At 45.7% G+C, this 19,822-nt stretch overlaps 1 protein-coding gene across 2 annotated transcripts in view; it reads left to right on the top strand.

Annotated features, from left to right (window-relative positions):
• The first annotated feature begins 11,271 nt into the window (after window positions 1-11,271).
• The window catches only part of LOC119172916 (protein sax-3-like), a 261,096-nt gene continuing 252,545 nt past the window's right edge, over window positions 11,272-19,822 (top strand). For both annotated transcript variants that reach the window (XM_075893779.1, XM_075893778.1), the window contains exon 1: window positions 11,272-11,682. In XM_075893779.1, coding sequence (XP_075749894.1) covers window positions 11,565-11,682 — 118 coding nt within the window. In that variant the 5' untranslated portion in view covers window positions 11,272-11,564. The remainder of the gene's footprint in view (window positions 11,683-19,822) is intronic.

Here is a 19,822-nt window from a genome sequence, read left to right as displayed (position 1 = left end):
GAGACGACACCGGACAAAATGAAACTCTACGACTGCATTTCCGTCCTGAATGACTAAGCGCAGTGTGGTCGGGCTAAAAGATGAAGGAGAGGGTGTCTTGTAGTCCTGGCGGCCAGAGTCAGCGAAATTGGGAGGCTCCACTGTGAGAAACGCGCCTTCTTTGGTCAGTGTATGGTACCTCTATATCAGCGAATTTGAAAACGTAGTTTGTAGGCGTTCTTGCGTTGAGCGACGTCGCCACCGTCGAAACCCGCAAAGTGAACGATGACGAAAGAGATGAAGAAAGATGACAACAGCGGAGAGGGTGCGAGGAGGAGGAAACAACAGTGATGAGAAGACAGGTCCCCCGGTGGCCACCCACCAAAACAGCCCACCCATCGGAGCCAACCGACCGGAACAGAATTCACATGAGACAGTATCGTAACCGTTGAAGAGTATTGTGGGGAGGCTTCGCCTCATCAACACAACTACTGCGGAGAAAACATCTCGAAAGGAGTGGTCAACAACATAGTGAGAAGAAATGGTTTCCGCAAGGCCGTAATTAAAACACTGGTATTTTCTACGCATTTGGTCTCAAGTGAACAATTCAGCCGTCAATTGAAAGCGAACGAAAATGCTTCTGTTACGATGTTTTTTTTCTTCAAAATACGCGTAAGCGATGCACATCAAACTGGCACTCCAGGAACAGCGATATCCTCGTGACCCTTATTATACACGCTTATACAATGAAATATTGTGAAGTTATAATTAATGTAAAAAAAAAATAGCGTATTTCAAGTAGAACAAAGCTTTAAATAGATTGATGCAGATAGGGATGTCATTAACCCCACTTTATTCAATTTCGGTCTGCGGTGTGTGAGGCAGCATGAGGCTGATATGTGGCATTTCGGGAGATGGAGAGTTTGTCGGCCTCATAAACATCTTTCAGGATTTTTCTTCTCTAGAAGGTGCTGCAACATATTTGTTTGCATTTCATGGCCTGAACCCCGTACTTAAAAATCGGGCATTGTAATGCGGTGTTAGACTTACTAGACGTGGTCTTATTCCACCCTGTCAAGTCCTTCCTGTTTAGAGCACATACGAAGGAAAAGTACGCAGAAAACGCCCAAGATTCGGACAGACATTTGGAGGCATTGCGTGTAAAAATTTAGTGCATTATGAAGGTTAAACTAATATTTTCGATCATTGAGAGCACTAGTCATAAATGCCTTCATATGAGTATCGAACTACTTCACAGCTTTATGTTACCGGAATTGAAAGCGACATTTCTTGTTTGTTTGCATCCATGAAGAGCGAGCAAGCTAAACAGAAAAAGACTATAAAAAACACCGGCAAGGACACAGCGCTGTGCCCATGTCAGTTTTATTCTACGTCCTTAACTATCACGCTTACGTATTCTTCATGGCTAGCTAACATGTTTTGACATGTCTCTGTTAGTTGTTGACAGGTTTTACACGTGTGTCGAATGCCAGTTTCTTTATATATATATATATATATATCCTGATGAAGGCCAGACTCTAGGCCGAAACGTCGAAATAAACCACGTTGTGACCGCTCACGGGGGATCTACTGGACTATATATATATATATATATATATATATATATACGAGAAAATACGTATACGCTTCTACAAAAACTGTTTATTGGTAACATTTTGATCGGAGACCGATCTTCATCAGACGATCGTCATCTGATGAAGATCGGTCTCTGATCAAAACGTTACCAATAAACAGTTATTTAGAAGCATATACTTATTTTCCCCTAAGTTTACGGGCAACCGAAGCCAGACTCTTCATAATCTACGTATATATATATATATATGTATGTATGTATGTATGTATGTATGTATGTATGTATGTATGTATGTATGTATGTATGTATGTATGTATGTATATATAATATATATATATATATATATATATATATATATATATATATATATATATATATATATATATATATATATATATAAAGTGGCATTAGACACACGTGTAACACATGTCAACAACTAACAGAGACATGTCAAAGACACGTTAGCTAGCCATAAAGAGTACATTCTGCCCAGTACTTGTGCCATGCCGTTGCAGGATTTTGAAGGCGGTCTATGGCTATGCACCCCTTCTGCTTTTTGGTCAATCCCTTGCGAGCTCTGAGAGCGTTGAGGCTGGACTCCGTCCCACCCTTTTGCCACCATCCAGTCCAGTCTGACCGGTACCGAAGAGACGGAGATTATGAAGGGTTCCATCTCGAGGCTGCAGCTGTGTGCTGCAGTTCGCCACATGAGGTTTCGGACTCATTGTCGCTACCCAACTCAGTGTTATATATATATATATATATATCTTTTCAATGAGCAGACTGATTCTCTTATTTGTAGAACACGGCTTTGTCAGCGTACCATTAGGGCAATATACAACAGACAGAAACGCGAAGGACAGACGCGCCGAATATGAGCTATGTTCTTTGTTCTGTCTGTGCCAAGTTATGGGCCGATAAAACTGCGTTTCGTAATGTCAATAACACTCTGGCATATTTTAGACTATTGAACTACATAGTAGACGTTTTACAGCGTATTTTCTCCGATACAGTCTAGCGAGTTCATTAGCACACTGCGCTTTCCTTAACCAAGGAGGAGGAGGAAGGACAGGGACGTTAGCTTCCTTAAACAACAATGGGCGTCTGAAACAATGAGGGTGTAGAAGTTTCTTAATGGTACCCTTTAGGTTAGTTACAATTCGTCCTGTCTGGCTGCATCAAAACTTCTCCTAACAGCTTCCGAATCATCCGTGTGATTGCTGCGCTGTCTGATACGCATAAGCGTTCTTATGGAATAGCGCATAATGGAGCGTTCGCCTGCAAACCGCTCGCCGTCACCGGTGATGCACGCGGACCCGGGAAAATTACATAGAACAACGCTTAGGGTGTTCGCATCGTCTCTTGGGATTCGCAACTCTCGCTTGCGAGCGCCACGCATTCGTGACAGCCAGATGAAGCCTTCCAATTTGCGTCCGGTGACGGAAGCCGGCACCAACACGCTATGGCTAAGCTGATCGCGTGATTGCCTTCCCCGCAACCCGTTCGCCGTTTCGCGCCACTCGAAGGCGCGAGCATGCGTGTCTCTTGAGGCGGAGGTAACAATTAGAGAGTTTGTTTGGTGGCCATCTCTCAAAGTTATCGCCCGAGTAACGTAATGCCGACAGTGGCAAACCATTAATCGTCGACATGCTTGTTCTTCGCAGTTTGGCGTACGGATTTCTTTTACGATTGGAATATTTGTCATATGAAACACGGGCACTGTGAGCACTAATACATGCGTTTGAATGTATGTGCACGACCACGAGATTAATGGTTTCCGAATAGATGGCATGCGTTAAAGAAGCGTTCTTTAACGGTTGTTGTTTTAGAAAAACTACATTATACAAAACAAACTGAAGAGGCTAGAAAATAAAGACACACGTGATTCGCAAAAATGAAAAACGAAGCACAACAAATAAAACAATCTTGATCCTCATTTAAAAGTTAAAATCAACCAGCTACACCTTGTGGAGGTCGTCTTCTTCATATTCAAGGCAGCGTGAAATAGAAAGGTGGCAGAAGCACTCGTCCTGTATTTTCAATCTATAATTACATTTGCGCGTACGCCCACTTCCAGAAACAAACACGTGCGTATCTTACGCTGTCGTGGACGCGCACAGTGAAGATGGTTTGATTTCTCTAGGGACAGTGGCACAATACGTAATGCCCGTAGTATGAAACGACTTTTCTGTTTTGGTGACATAATTGTGAGAACGTTGTTGCTACAAATACTCAGCATGGCACCATTTGCAGCGGAGTTAACAAGTGCGTCGAGAAATCGACTCAAGGTCGCATGCCGTGGTGCGGCTGTCCAGAAAGCAACGCTCGAGACTCCCAGATCGACCATGCTTATCGAGAAAGAGAGGCCCTTTATGGGAAAAACAAATATTTCCACCGGCGTCTATATATCACTGGCCTGCTAGTCGTTCATTGAAAGGAACGATGGGCACTATTAGGGTTAGTGTATATGCTACCTTTAGGTAGCAAAGTTGCGCGTCCGTAAAACTGGCAAGTGACCGCAACTATGCGGCGAAGCCAACTTTACGTGCTTGCAGGTGACGTGCCTGATCGACAAGCTGGGCGTATCGAACGCTGGCGATGACCTTAACTCTCCATGTCTGGTGCAGATCCGGTCCACTGCAGCAGCGGCGTTGAGAAGTAGGAAAAAAAACGACCCAAGTACCAGCTTCTCCGCAATGCATGGTTGCGTCCGTCGTTTGAAAGACACGCGCGCTGATGCGCTACTCTAACAGTAACTCTACGCACCATGTGCCTATAGCGTGCCATGCGGCATAGGTTCGATAGACGCTTCGCCGTCCAGTTGCACGTTTTCTTTCACATGCAAGGCAGTAGGCCACACGTGTCGTTTTGAACCTATCCTTCGAGCTCATAAGGGGAGAGTTCTCGGCACGGCAGCTCGAGTACTGATACCCACAGTGCCTACGCGTGACTCACTCCACCTTCATGACGATTCCTCCGTTCCACCTCCTAATTTTCGTTTACAACGTCCTCGGAAATGGGGCCACTTTGGTGCGCTGACTGCGTTTCTGCACCTCGCAACAAGAAAACGTGCCAGCGACTTGGGCCATTACGCTTCCCCAACGCCTCCGTTGGGACTGGGAGCTACGGTCTGGGAAGGCTCCCCTCGTCTATAGTCTTCTCGTGCTCCCATTTCTCGTTTTCGTTCCCACCACGAGGGCGGGCACTAAGCAGCTGCCATCTCACCAGACGGGGACGTGGCAGCTGTAGGGGCCATGACTCTTAGGGGTGGTTATAGCGCCCTTCGGCAAGAAAGAACGTCGATCAGTTATTCCCAAGATAAGGGCACCACGCTCCAATGAGGAAGGACTGTCGACCCCAAAGGCATAAAAAAAGAGGGAGATATTAGAAGCACTATAATGAACAACCCTGCACAACTCTTTTATCTATCCACGAGACAACGAATATAAACTAGGCCAAGTACTGCGCCTGCATTTAGTGGCGTTTCGTCATTCCCACGAGCGTCTTCTGGTACTTCTGGCCTCCGTTTTTCGTTATAACACACGCTTTTTGAGTGAAAGCTTCGTTATGTCTTGTATTTACCATTAAGTGACTGAAGTAACAAATTTCAGAGCTTCGCCGTTTCTCTTAGAACAAGTTATTCTTTGTCTTAGAACGATCACTATCACATGACCAAATGAAATTTATGTTTTACCTCTAATCAAAAAAGGCGTACATCACTTTACAGATCAAACTAGGTAGACATATTGATGTCCCATTATTTGTGCCGTCTGTGTGGAAGGCATATGTGAGATAGTTTCTTTGACCTTAAAAACTGTTTAGGCGTAGTAATAACAGCATGTGTTATGCAAATGAATCACCTAGCAGACGCGCAGTGGGCATTTGCTTAGGAACAGCTTTCATGTACGGCGGAAAAACACACGGGAATGAAAAGGTCCGAAAAGGCACCACAAAGTGCTACTGTAGTAGAAACATGTTTATTTTTTAAAGCTCAGACCGCTTCCATACTACCATAATGAGATAAATGTGAATGACCGAATAAGAGAGCATCACTACAAGTTTAATGAATTGGCGCCTGAACGTTTTCTTGTCCTTCCCGGTTATCTTTGCTTTGTTTGTTTGAAAACACAGCCACTGTAGGTCGGCATAAGAAGAGATCACACTTGTTATTGTTGAACCCGAAGATATCGACGCAATCCGTGAGTTGTGTGTTAGCAAACCATCCATGATGGTTCAGCGAACTGGGAGCGCGGGGATAAACACAGACACAAAGTAAAGAAGTCTTCTTTGCTTTGTGTCTGTGTTTATCCCCACGCTCCCAGTTTGCTGAACCATCATGAATTACCAACTAGCCCACCTTTCCATCCTATTGCAAGCCATCGATAGCATTGTTACCGAAGGAGTTCGCGCGATTCTGCATCTCATGCGCTGATTTTTATATAATCTATGTAGTGACTTCACTTATTAACTCAGCGCTTTTTTTTCGCACGTGTTCAGAGAAATCCCTAATCATCAACTGTTTACTTGGTGATGATGTAGATAAGTGGTCTCATTTTCAAAATAAACATGTTGTTGCTAGTAGCGCTATGGTGTCCTTTTGTGTCTTCCCGAGTCAGTGTGTTCTTCCGTGCTACATGTTCTCCAACAAGCCAACACTGCAACCCCCATCGACTACATTTGTCACTTAGGTATGTGATAAGATAACTTTGTCAAATAGGGATGTGATAACCTTGATTTTCTCATCATGCACCTGCTAAACGATGTACGCTAATGAAAATCTTGATTAGAAGATGCTGTCCGAATTTGGAAGTGAAACTCGTAATTTCACGTTCATTACCGAAACGTCATAACCACTCTGTTGCAGTGATGGGTCGAAAGAAAAGAAATCAAATGTCAACTAATCAATATAGGAGCTATATTAAGGAAAAGAGAAAAAAAAAGCCATCCTCCTATCCAACGTGGTTTCAAACGTTGCAAGACAATTTCACATCCACGAATGTCTTACTACTAACAACATCATGGGGATCTCACCTATGTCACGACAATAGTGTTCGCACATTGGGAAACCAAATGAACAGCGCACCATCAGAGCGTTGCAAGCAGGCGGGGCGAAATCGCACATGAAAACACTCGACGTGTCCTGCAGTAGCAGTGACTAATGGACACCCATCGAGGAATAAAAGGCCGGCCAAAAAAAATCCAATCAGGGTAGAGAGCCCCGGCTGTAGACGGGCCCACGTTCCGTGGGAGCGGCCGCAATTGTAACACAATGGCGGAAGCAGCAAAACGAGCCGTGTGATGCACGTGCGCGCGGTTTTGCTCACCCCGGCGAGCAGCAATACGAATGGCCGCAATCCAGCGTTGAACCCCGAGTGCCGGGGCGCGTCGTCCACTGACAGGTCTTTGTTTTGGACACCCGCGGAACGCTCATTTCTTCTCTGCAGTGCAGACAGGTCGTATTTGTGACCCCCCTCCCCCGCCTTTCTTCTCTCTATCTTCTCGCGACGTATAAGAATGAGAGGTGTCGCCCCATTTCATTAGCGGTCCGCCATAAATCTTCACGCTTTTCTGTCTCTCCTCAGTTTCCGCGAAAGTGACGCTTTCCCTCTCGCTCTCTTGCTCGCTTCCCGAACGCTGTGATTGTGAAGGGGCGAATTGACAGGCCACGAGTTCTCGCGATAGCCAGGCTTCGAACGCGAATTGTTTTTTTTTTTGTTTATTATCCCTTCACGCCCGTTATGAAAATAATTCGTAAACAAGGGCTGTGTTCCCGAGCCGATGTTCCGACAATTGGATTTCTCATCCTGAAGTCTGGAATTGCTTTGGTCGTAAGCTTTCACCTTCCCCTTTTTGCTGTTTCTTGAATCTGCGCCCGTAAGCATCACAAATGAGAAAGGTACCGGGAGTTGATGCTCAGTACACTTGTATTCTGATACAACCAGCAACACACCCTGTGCGTGGCTTGCTTGTTACCCTACAGCTCAGAGGAGCTACGCTGTGGGCCTGTCTATACACCTAACAGCTAAAGCTTGCGGGACGTAAAACGTTTGAGAAATTCATACTATCGCTTTGTATGGCAACGCAGCCCCCAAAGATATGTGGCAACCTATAGTTGCAATTACAATCGATACAGTCCCCAGCTTTATTACAAGCAATACACGCTACTACAGAAGAAATTCGCATATGTTGAGCAGCCACCGTCCCAAAAACTGTTCTACATAGGTGCACGAACGGTTTCGGCGTCTACTTCGTCTGCCTCGTCGTCGTCATTATCATCATCGTCGTCGTCGTCACCGTCTACGTCGTACTGATGTCCCCTTTTTGGGGCCACCGTGCTGGGTTTTTTGCCACAGGAGCATTTGCGAGGCCGTTTGCGACTTCCTACGAGATACCAGACGAATTTAACGCTAACTTTATCATAGTCAAAAACATTTTTCGTAAAATTAGGCATCTTACTATTTTAAAAAATACATTTAATTTCATAAAACAAACATAATTATTAAAACACTAGTCTTATTCTTTTCTTCTTTATTGTGAAATAATCTAATAAATGATTTTAAAAATATTTATTACTTACAATTTTCAAATTATGGAAAAATTCTTTTATGTAGCAAGCCACCGCTCGTTTCTTGGCCAATCTCCCATGGTGGGCTGCGCCACGACAAAGGGGCAAACAAACAAACAAACGGCAGGACTAAGGCCTCGTAAATACTCCATTCACCCGTGCTCTTCGAATTCAGTCAACCCTTTAGCTCTAAATTATTGCTTTCTACCTGGAAACTTTCTCATTCTTCCACTTCAAACACAAAGTAAGTCAACCCTTTAGCTCTAAATTATTGCTTTCTACCTGGAAACTTTCTCATTCTTCTACTTCAAACACAAAGTGTCCGAGAGGTTCGATGAACACGAAAAGGTAGCACTAAGACGTGCATCCTGCCTTCTGAGGCACCTTGTACTATTTAGGGGCGAAGCTCCTTATAGCGGCACCCGTTCGTCCTTCGTAGCCGTTCTAGTAGTGTGCAAAAAACTATAACATTTTGACCTCCAAGGTGGTGCCGGCGGGAGATTGCTTCTGTGCGTTGTGGAACAATAAAAGATAGTGCTCAATGTACATGCCTAGGGCTGCTAAGAGGGAATGAGAGACAGGAGAATTCGGCTTTTAGTTAACGCGCACGCTGCGAATTTTTATTGTTCAACAACGCACAGAATACAAGAAGGGGTTGCTACGCTATAGTCACTGGGCGTAACCTCCTAGGTTTTAGGAAGGTTTAGCGAGTGTTGGGCCGTAGTACCATGAATACAGTGAACTAGTATATAGCATGAACTCGAGGTCGTTAAAGGTGGGAAGTAGGCACGAAGCGCAAGCCGTAAGAAAGTGTGTGTGTGCCTCCTCTCGTTCAGTCCTTGGAATATCCGCTGGATGGCGGTGCTTCTATATGAGGAATATTTGATGAAAAGATGTGATATGGTGGTACTTGGAGTGTTGAATAGGTAGACGAACGGACACACAGACAGATGCATGGACGGACGCGCGGATGGCTGCGCGGACGGACGCAGGAGTGGGTGCATGGACGAAAGCAGTGGCGGACGCACAGATCAACGTGCGGACGCACGAACAGACGCACGCATGGCCGGGCAGATGGACGCACGGGCGGCCACACAGACGCACGCATGGATGGACGGAAGCAAGAATGAATGGACGGACGGATGCTTCGCCCCACTATCCATCATTCACTCCGTGGATATGCTGCCACTTTGTTAAGTCAATAAGCCTACAATTCATACATTTAGTACTATGATTCTCCGATGATACTACACTGCCCCTCTATTGCTCCAGTGACATCCCCTGTAGCATGATTTCTCATCGGTACAAGCATCCGTCTTCACATGAACTCTTGTCCTAGGTTAGGTTAAGATGGAATTTGTTAGTGTCACCCTTACATGCTTCAGCTTATCCTTGTTCATCTGTAAATTGCTTTCTCGTGATCACAGGCATCCGTCGCTCTTTGACCTCAATAGATGCGTGGTTGCACATAGACTACAGCAGTGGTCTCAAACTCACCTCGGCTCTCTAGAGGGTCGCAGTCTCCAAGTTTGGTCGTGCACGGTTCAAGATATTGGAGGACGTTGAGCAAGGGTGAGAAGGAGGGAAACAAAATACTACCTAGCACTACCGTTTCAATGAATCCATTCATGGTATCTCTTATGTGGATGAATTCTCAAGAGGATTTGGCATCAGGATTCGAAAAACATATCGACACTGATCTCTAGAGTGATTGAAATGTGAACGCCGACTGTAAAATACGTAAATATGGATACTCTATTCCGCGGTCCCATTTACACACAATGGGACCACATGGTGTGGGATGCTTGAGACCAGTCTAGTCTTTGTTGCTTACGCGAACAAAGCCTCATTGATAACGGCAACGAGCGAGTGAGCAACACGACTACCTCTGGGCAATCCCACACACAAAAAAACAATTCATTGTGATGCCACGGGTGTCGTGGGAAACGTCTGCGAGCCGGGCGTTTGAGACCACTGGTCTAGAGACTGACTTTAAATATAAATTCGCGTTATATACGTAATATTAACAATGCCTTCTTCAGAAAACAATTCAACGCTTCTGTTACACTTTCTCGTCTAGTGCCTAAAGTTGTGTAGTGGAATTAGTTTGCTGCACACATTAATGTCATTCATAAGCGCGTCATTGGCGCATGGTGAATAATTGATAAGACGGTTGCACGATAGTTCATGGATGATGCCTGACAGACTCTCATTGCATCCAGTGATTTCCTAGAGTTAACAGACCTCTGCAACCACTTGTGCACTCGATGTGCTGTGTGTGCATTATTCTGTCAACATCACTGTTTTCTTTTTTTTCTTCTCGCCTCCTTTATTCCTTGGCACAGTGCAGGGTAGCTAACCTAACGTGTGTTTCGTTAACTGCCCTACTTTCTCTTGTTTCTCTCTCCCATTTCACAGAACCTCGTCGATGCAGAAATAGACGTGCCAAGGTGTTCTCCATCCAAAGGTATCACTGACGAGACCATGGTCGCTAGTCGGCATGCTCTTTCACCATTGGCGTAAACAAGAATGTGGAGACTCAAACTTCTTTAGCAAGCCACCCCCAACCCCCATCCCAACGGCAAATGTTTTTTTGTCTTTGCATTTCTGTATGCACACGCACTCGTACGAGTGGACACACAGGCATAACTATGCAAGTACTGCTGATTCGGAGAGTTTGTGCTTTAAAACTCATCCTGTTGGCTGTGTTTCCCTCTATCACTATTACACTTTTTCTTCGTGCTCAAACTGAGCTCCGCTATAGCAATACTTCAACATAAATGCACTTTAAGCCTTCCCCTCCTGTACTCTCCCTTTCCACCCACACTTCACACACACACACACACACACACACACACACGCACACGCACACACACACACACACACACACACACACACACACACACACACACACACACACACGAAAAAACGCATGGCTACGCTACTGACTAACCTTCGTGCGAGTACAACGCGAACGTCTTCTCCAGGGCTTCCATTCTCACATCTCTCGATTGGCCGCCGACAGCAGCCGCACTACTCTCAGCGGCGCTGTCATCGTTGTACGCCGGCAGGAGCAGCCGGACGAGCGTCGCTCTGCTCGCCGGCACAGACCGCGCGCTACATTCGCATCGCACGGGAGGATTGACTCCGCGTGCGGGTGCGGCATGTACGCACGTATGCACTGTCGATCCTCGTTCTTTTCTGCGCGCGTCCGGCGTCATAGTGGTGCGTTGTGTGTCCGGTGCGCGGCTGGCCTCAGGCGACGACGTTCCTGCTTCTTCTTCGTGCCGGTCAGTGGAACCGAGAGTGGATAACGACCAGTGGCGGCTACACTCGGCGTATGACACTGGATTACGATGCGCTGGAAGTAATCGTTGGACTTCGGTGTCTACTTGTCGAGAACCGTAGCATGATCGCTACGTAGCCATGGGAGGCCACGGTGACCCCCGCCTAAAGCGGCTTGTTCCATGGATAACAGATTTTCGGATTAATCTAGCCATTCTTCTCACCCTCCTCGCCTGCACGGCAGACACCTCCGATGCACGTGAGTAACGGTCATCTTGTCCCTTCTTCCGCGTTTGCGTGAATTTCTTTGTTAGCTGTGCTAGCGCGTGCATAGCTTGTATCTACGTACGTGTTTCGCGTGATTGCGTACCCTTTGTAGCTGTGAAGTGCAAAAACTACTGAGTACAAAAGTGCTGTCCGGCAAGATACGTGACAATCAGTGATGTATAATGCACGACTCAATGACCCTAACTGATCCAATGGCACATCCCAACAAGATCTTCGACGCGTGCTTAGCGAATATTTATCGCAGAGAATGGTGGACTTAATTAACTATTGTTAGAATCGGAAGTATACAAGATGCAACGTAATATTTTCCCACGATCTCGGTTATATTCAAGGCAACTAAGAGGTATTCAGTATAATTGAAAACCTCACGTTTCGTTGAGTAACAATGAAACCGAAAATGTCATGCCTCCAAAAACGCCTTTCCTTTTAGTTTAAAAGTGCCCACGAACCCGTTCCCTTCGTAAGTTAGCTGGTTCCTTGCTTGGAAGCTCTACATTCATCTATTTTTAATAACGCATTAGGAACCGGCTTCTCCTTAGCTTTTCGCTGGGTCTAACATGTGGCAAACGTCGTTCAAATGCATAAATATGCTAATGTCATTCAACCTGAAGTGTTCCGTCACCCTTGTACTGTGAAGGTCCCATGCTAAAAAGAAAAAAGGCAACTTACGTTTAAGAAAAGATTGCGTAAAAGAGGTGTCTTTTTGTCCCACAACAATAATCGTCATCTATCCTGCGTCCTTTTCCTTGCATTATCACCGCGTACCTGCTCCATTCAGTTCACGAACAATATGAGCGCTGTCTGCGTGGAATCACGAGTGACCAGCGCCGAGTTTTCAAGACGACAAGTTCAATTAGGCAAGCCAGACGACGGCTAACTATTGTGGGGCAAAAATACACCCTTTTTATTCGGTGTTCTTTCAGCGTGTACGGCTACAGAACGCACCGAAATTTCGGTCGCGTGGCTTTCTGCGAGCACAAGACGTTAGCACTTGATGTTACAAAATACAAAGGCCCACGAAAGTGCCTCAGAGGTGTCTGCAGAGCGCCGAGTGGCACTTGCAGCTCTCGGTGAGCGGCCTTCAGCGCAATTTACTCAGCGAGAACAGTGGCGACCAGGCAAGCAAGCCTCTTCGGCAACTGGATCAGGCCACTTGAGACACTCAGCCGCTTCTCCGCGTGCAACGTTCGGCACACCGAATGTTGTACGCCGAGATGCGGCTGAGAATATGTCCTCACAGCCGCTTACAAGCAGCTAATAGAACAGCTGCATCCGTAAAGATGTTTCTGGCGTCCATTGTGGTGCGCAAAGCGAGCGTAGTGCAATTTATCACGGGCGTTGACCCATTCGTCACGGATACCCGGCAAGCGCGCTTTTTTTTTTTTTTTAGCGTGAAGTACTTGAGAAGCTCGAGCTGTCGTGTGCTGTCACCGTCGCTTGGCGTAACCCAGGTAAAAGAACGTATCAAAATAGAAAAGATAAAGCAGGCAAAAATGGAAATGAAAAGATAGGAAGGGAAAAAATAAGAAGAGAAGAAGGAGCCGCAAGGAGCCAAAAAAAAACTGAAATTAAGAGAAAGAAGACAAAAATGAAGACAGAAAGTGCGGAGGAAAGAAAAACCGAAGATAAACAAACCATGAATGCAGCCCACCTCGGCACTTACTTCTGGCTGCCTTATTTTTCTGCCTTTTCAAGCGTTACAATAACGTCCACTTCGTAGTTGTTTTAAATTACTCGTTCGACATAGTCTAGTCCCCACACGTGCAACCACCCGAGTGAAAGCCGTCTGCTAATATCAGCAGCGTCGAAATACCCGACAATCATACAAAGCGCTTCGAAATCAATGCACTGTTTGCGGCTTTTGCCTCGGTGGTGTACGTCGCAACATACTGTTGTGCTAGAAGCGACTGCATTCATAAAGTAGCCTGTCGAACGAAGAAAAAGCCCAGTTTAAAGTCAAATGGGCAGTCACTCACTTAAAAAAAATACATGCTCATTCCCGCATTCCTCGCTCTAGAAATCATCAATGTCAATCATTCCACTTTTGGCTGTGACCCTTTTATTGAATGCGGAAGATTGCACTAGCACTAGAAAGGAAAAGTGGCTACCATTCTACATGACATGCGAAATCAAAGTGGCAATCCTAATAAATAGTATTTTACGCCGGAATAACTCATTTTCACCAAGTTTGTTCATTACGCCTGAACTCAACACAAGGAATGCAAAAAATATAAATTTCAATCTGCCACTTACTCGGTGCGTTGAAACAGCCAACGACTGCTCGAGTTTCATGGCACCAAAACTTGGAACGCAGTACCCCTTGAAGCAAGAATGGCTGATCATTTCACGCTTGCTGTGAAAAAATTGTACCTCTAAAAAATTATGCGATTTTGTTCAATTTACTTCTGATGTGTTTCGTACTGTGTTAAATTATTTTTTTCCTTTCGGAGTTATTGTAGAACGCACTCGTTGCTTTTATTTGAAGTTGGGTTTATCTATTTGGCCTCACCATTATGATTTCGTTCCTGTGAATTACATAAGCACATTTTGTTGTAACTGCTATATGTATATTGACTATGGGCCTACGCTAGCCATTGGCTACTAGCCCAACTGCTCTTCCAACAAAAAATGCTGCATGAACAAAGAATATTTTAAATTGAAAATTCAAATTTCCCGGTCGGTTCGTGCCATTCACTAAAACACGCCTAGCAGAGCTGTCTTTTTTGGCATAAAGAGAGATAAAAAAGAAGAAGTGCCACAGATAAAAAGAAGATCTTGTACCACATTCCAACTCAGTGTTTTGTGATTTTAATTAAGGTCTGCGGCGTTCATCACCGGTAACTCTCTATCACCTCTGCTGCCCCAAGTTGTACCATTGTCATGGCCCAGGAAAAGAGAAAAGCGTAAACGTCATTCAAGCGATCTTGTTCAACAGCTTACGGAGTCGAGTTTAATAGCTTACGACAACTTTCCACAGAGCCATAATCAACCACCCGCCTGAGGTCTCACTAAGCCACAAAAAAAAAATGACTGTGTTTCGTCTAGCCGCGTTGTGAAGAAGCGAGAGTGAAGTCGTTCACATTTTACCGAAATACGACAGCCTATAGAACGGCCATAGAATTTACACTTCCGTCACATAAGCTCTACACTTCCGGGCACGCGAGGCGGACGTCTCATGAACGACGTTGCAGCTGTAGATGCGCTTTGAAAATTGCCACTATAGCACTGACCGGGAGATGACAGAGCGGCAGATTGCTTCGAATAAGCTCGCTATTTTGAACAAAGCCAGCACAAGAGCAACTTCGGATCATATGAAGGCACGCACTGCATAGATAGCGAACTAAACGTCGTTTACTTTTCCGCTATAGCGAGAGCAACTGTTCATATCGCATCATGTGTGTTCAGCATCTTTCGCTTAAGTCTAGTCCCAGGTTCCTGCTGGAAAAATGGGGAACGGCGCTTTACAAGCCAGCCCCATTTTCATCTTTCGGTGGCTGCACGAGCCTCTGGCGCTTTCGTAACCGACAACGATGGCGATGATCGCAAACGATGCGCGTATCTGTTCTGTTCGTTTTGAAGCCCGACCGAGCCGTGAGCTTCAACCTCCGGGCCCTCACCCGCTCAAAACGTTGCCGCGGCCGCCCAACAATCGCGGGCGAGTCCTGAATGGCCACAGCTGTCGAAGAAAGGGAGGGGATATGCAGCGAAGTGGGGCCAGCGCAGCACCCGACCGCCGCCTCCCCAACCTTCAAAGCCGACTCCGGGTGCTCACACACCCTCAGTGAGGCCAGGCAACGAAGGCTCGCCAGACAAAGCAGCATGCGCGTCACAATGGCCATTTTGCTCACAGACCCCACCGTTGTAGCGCACGATGTGGGTAGGCCTGTGATGTTTGCCCGATCATGGGCACAAGCATGTAGCTGTTAGTAAGTAGCCCAGTGGCCTTACTTGTCATATGTGCTTGGTGCCAGATGCTTGTAGTGTATCTCGAACCGATTCATACGCTTGGCGGGAAGCGATGCTTTTTTCAGGGCTAATTTTCGTCCTGGCGCATGTTTTCCGTGACTTTGTGCTTTGCCATTCCATTTCCCTTTTCTCTGCACAGGGTAGCCATGACTATGCGTTTTTCGTGGTTAACATCGCAACCTTTCTTCCTTCACAATAAACATTTGAAATTACCTGATGCAACGTTTACGGATCATCTTGTTCGTGGTATTTACTTCTGTTTAGATTGTTTCTTAAGCATGAGGAAAGCCACATATATCAACTCCAGTTTCAATGGCAAAATCTCGACGAACACAGACTGTAGCGTAATGTTCCACAAATATGTAAACATAGGCGTAAAAAGTAGCAGAACACACATGCTACGTTCTGCTTCTTCAGTGAAGCGGCGCCCCATAGACATCATCACAAACGTAAGTTGGGAGACCGTACAGTTGAACAGAATGATTTGTTGTTGTGTTTTTTTTTTTGTGGCATTTGGTCGCTTGGCGCAACGCAGGCAAACCCGCATATAAGAATAGGGAAAAAAAGAGGAAGCAAGGGAGAAATAGAAAGAGAAAGAAAACAGAATAGAAAGAAAAATAGAAAAATATAGAAGTTAATAGAGAACTATAAAACGAAAAATACGGAACGAGAGAAAGAGAGGAGGAAAGAAAGAGATAACCCAAGAGAAACAACGAAGGCAGCCCAGCACCACTTTTTCCTCATGCTGGACACCTCTGACGCAAAGCTGCCCAGTTATTACTTTTTTTTACTCGTACAAGAGATCGAAGGAACGCAGCAAGAAACATTGGCTTGAGTGTGTTTCGAGCGACATAAATCGTCTCTCGAGAAGCGCTGTCGCGTCCAAAGGCCTCAGTTTTCTCTGCTTAAGGAGCTCTGTCTAATTCACTTTCGAGCGCAGCTTGACAGATGCGGCGCGCACCGCGTATGAGCTTGCTTCGTTGCGGGCAAAGCATTACGAAGTCGGCCCGTTTCGGTGAAGTAACTTATATAGGCTTGTAAAAATCACTCTCGCAATCACTCGTTGCGTGCCAGGGGCGCCGAAACAGGGAGAGCCCTAGAACTCAGAAATTCAAGCAGAGCCACCACAAATGGCCGGCTGCGTTGGAAGTTCCGGCGTCATGGGAGCGAAAGTAATGTGAAGATTAATTTTGCGATAATATCATTAAAAACTGCAGCGGTGCTCCCCTTTGCGTTTCAGGAGCGCGGAAAACGACTTCACTGCTCACGGAGTATCTTCCTCCTTTGTCCGCTAGTAACTCACCTAAGTTTTCAAATTATGGGCTCAATCATCTTAGTGAAGACCAGAATTTGTGTGAGTGGTATCTCGTGCGAGTGTTACACGGCTTTTGTTCTCTTCTGCGCATGAAGAACTGCATTCGAGAGGCCTACATCCAGGCCCTGCGCGTATGTATAGGATTGACTAGATAGGAAACGTCGCCACATGACGGATAGGGTAAGGCACAATGGAATAAAACAGGCGCACATTCCTTTCTTTGAAACGCCGCTGGCCACTCCCGGGAACGTTGCCCTTTCGTCACCAAACACCTGCTGCAGGCTTATCGCGCTTGATGCACACAAAACACACACGTAAACCTAAGAGTCCGTATTCGTACACCCATTTGAAGCACATTTCAGGGCTTTCTGAACGCCGGAACACTGCGTTTGAGCGTTCTAAACGATATAACGTTCCGAACGTCGTAAAAATTGGTTTTGTACAAGCTCCAATCCAGCTCACAAAGCTGCTGCTGGAGAGTGCCCGGTGTGCCGTGGTCGACTGCTGTCAGGCATGACTCACCTGTCTTCCCCTCTTGCTCGTGGTGCGTGCGCATTTTAACGATGTGGGACCGCTCGGTGCTTCATGGGGTATACGCGCTGCTTGCGCCCCGTCTCCTGCAGATGGCTTCACTGCAGGCGTTCCCAAAAGGTTGGCCTGCGTTTATAGATAATGAAGGAAATATAGAAACTTGGAAGACGCTCGCACTTTGCGTACAAGAGTAAAATTCGACAGTGTAATCACACGCCGTGTGCATCACCATTTCATTTTCTAGCCTTGCTTCAGTTCTCGGGGCATGCCTCAGCCTTGGGAAACGGACGACTATCCACGAAACAATGGCCGTTTCAAACTGCGTGCTTTTCACTGACGCTAACGGTGCATAGTGAGACACACCCCGAAAGGCGTCTATAGGAGGAAGGTGAAGAAGTTCACGTTCGTGTGTCAGCTATACTGTGACTATATAACGGCTGACTCAGTGTTATTGCTACGTATCACCAGGATACCTACGGCAAGTACACTTCTTAAGTGTCCACCACGTCATAACTCTTCCTTTTCAGAATTTACGAGTGGCTCACTACGCCTCGGTACGGAAACACGTGAACAACGTAATTCACATGCTTTTACCCCTGGCGTGGTTCTGCGCTTCGCCATGCAGTATTACATGCGTTAAAGGGACACTTTCTACTGCATCACATTGCTACGGTGTTTTTTTTTTCCTGAAGCAGTTTCAAGCAATAACGTGTTCTTCGTTCATAGCAAAGCGCCTGCTTTCCACGCAGAAGGTTTGAGTTCGATTCTCACTTCGAACCAAAAATTTTTATTGTTTGCTTTACTTGCATGTGGTGGTCATGGACAAAGTTATATTGTTTTTAATCTCAACCAACGATGCCGACACCAACTTTTTGCGAAACGAGCTTTCTGACGTTATTGCGTTAAAATCTGCAACACTTACTGGCGTAGCGTGCGTAAGACTATTATCATACTTCTTTCGCCCGAGAAGACCAACAATTACAACGAGGGTGTCTGCACAGCTAACTTGGTCTCCAGCAACTATTCAGGATTGAAGTTACTATTGTTATGGGATAATCTGCGAAGCCTTGCCATATGCCTTTCTATTACGCAACAGCACTGTCATGGCGTTTCACTTTACCTCCGCAGTACGACGCTGTTGTCATTTCTAATCATTACGTATCTTTACAAGTGCACAAGTGCAGTAACAAACCAATAAAGTGAAACAAAATCGCTTGTTCATGCTCAGTCGTAGTCGAGCTAAACAGATGCGGCTGCAGGATGCTCCTGCAGTGCACGCCGCCTGCACCCCTCGACAGTGCGCAATTGGCAAGGCCAGTTTGATTCCAGAGGTCGAGGTCGTTCAAATTTACGAACGATGATGCAACAGCGTGAACGTGCGTTCATAGTGTATACCAACTGTGTTTCTTTTCCGTACAACAGCATGAAAATGATTGTCGACATCTATGAGCATGATCATAATTAAACTGTGGGGTTTTTGCATGTACTCTGCGTGGTTTTATTACTGCAGGTTCCGCCGTTATGTCTTGCATGTTTCTATTTGTGTTGTTGTTTTAATTTCTGCGATTTAACATTGTACAGCTATTTACTTCCCTTCTGCTCTTCCTGCGCTATCGGCACGAATGGCTCGTAAAAGCAGGTTGATATATTTTACGAGGTGACTCTTAAACCAATGCCGTTTCTGCACGAACGATTTCACTCGCATTTTTTATCCTTTCAGGTGGAGCACGAGTTTGCCATAAAAATGAGTTTTTGGGTGATTCAGTGAGGTGTAAAATCGAGTGGGGAATCGTACTATCGGAAGGTATGCATTAGTTTCGATGGGGCTAAGATAAATAGCATAAAAATTACAGGAAACTTGTAATTCAAGTGAGAATAAATGGAAAACTATTGCACCACAACGCATATATAGTTTAACACGCTCCGGTCCTCTTGTAATTTCCCTGAAGGTGCCCCTCTGTGAAAAACAAAAAGATTTAGTGCCAAGCTTATGCAGACTACGCACACCAGCCACTGCGGCGGTACATTTGTTGCAGTGCCGGTTGCCCACAAGAAAGTCGTGGCTGCTGCGGTCGCACTTCGGTGTAGAGACGAAATAAAGAGACCCATGTATTCACATGTAGACGTACGCTAACGAACTTCCGGTGGTCAAAATTTTTGAAGTCCTCTACTACGACGTTCGTCGTAAGATTGCACATTAAACCCCACGAGTTGCTCTATTACGCTACTCAAGTGAACAGAATCGAACGCACAAATCAATACAATGAATTCCTGTACTTTTGTTAAAAAGCAGGTCAGG

The sequence above is a fragment of the Rhipicephalus microplus genome, chromosome 4 (genome assembly GCF_043290135.1).
Source record: "Rhipicephalus microplus isolate Deutch F79 chromosome 4, USDA_Rmic, whole genome shotgun sequence".
Taxonomy (NCBI): Eukaryota; Metazoa; Arthropoda; class Arachnida; order Ixodida; family Ixodidae; genus Rhipicephalus; species Rhipicephalus microplus.
Note: the sequence above shows the minus strand (reverse complement) of the source record. Positions and strands in the feature narration are given on the sequence as shown.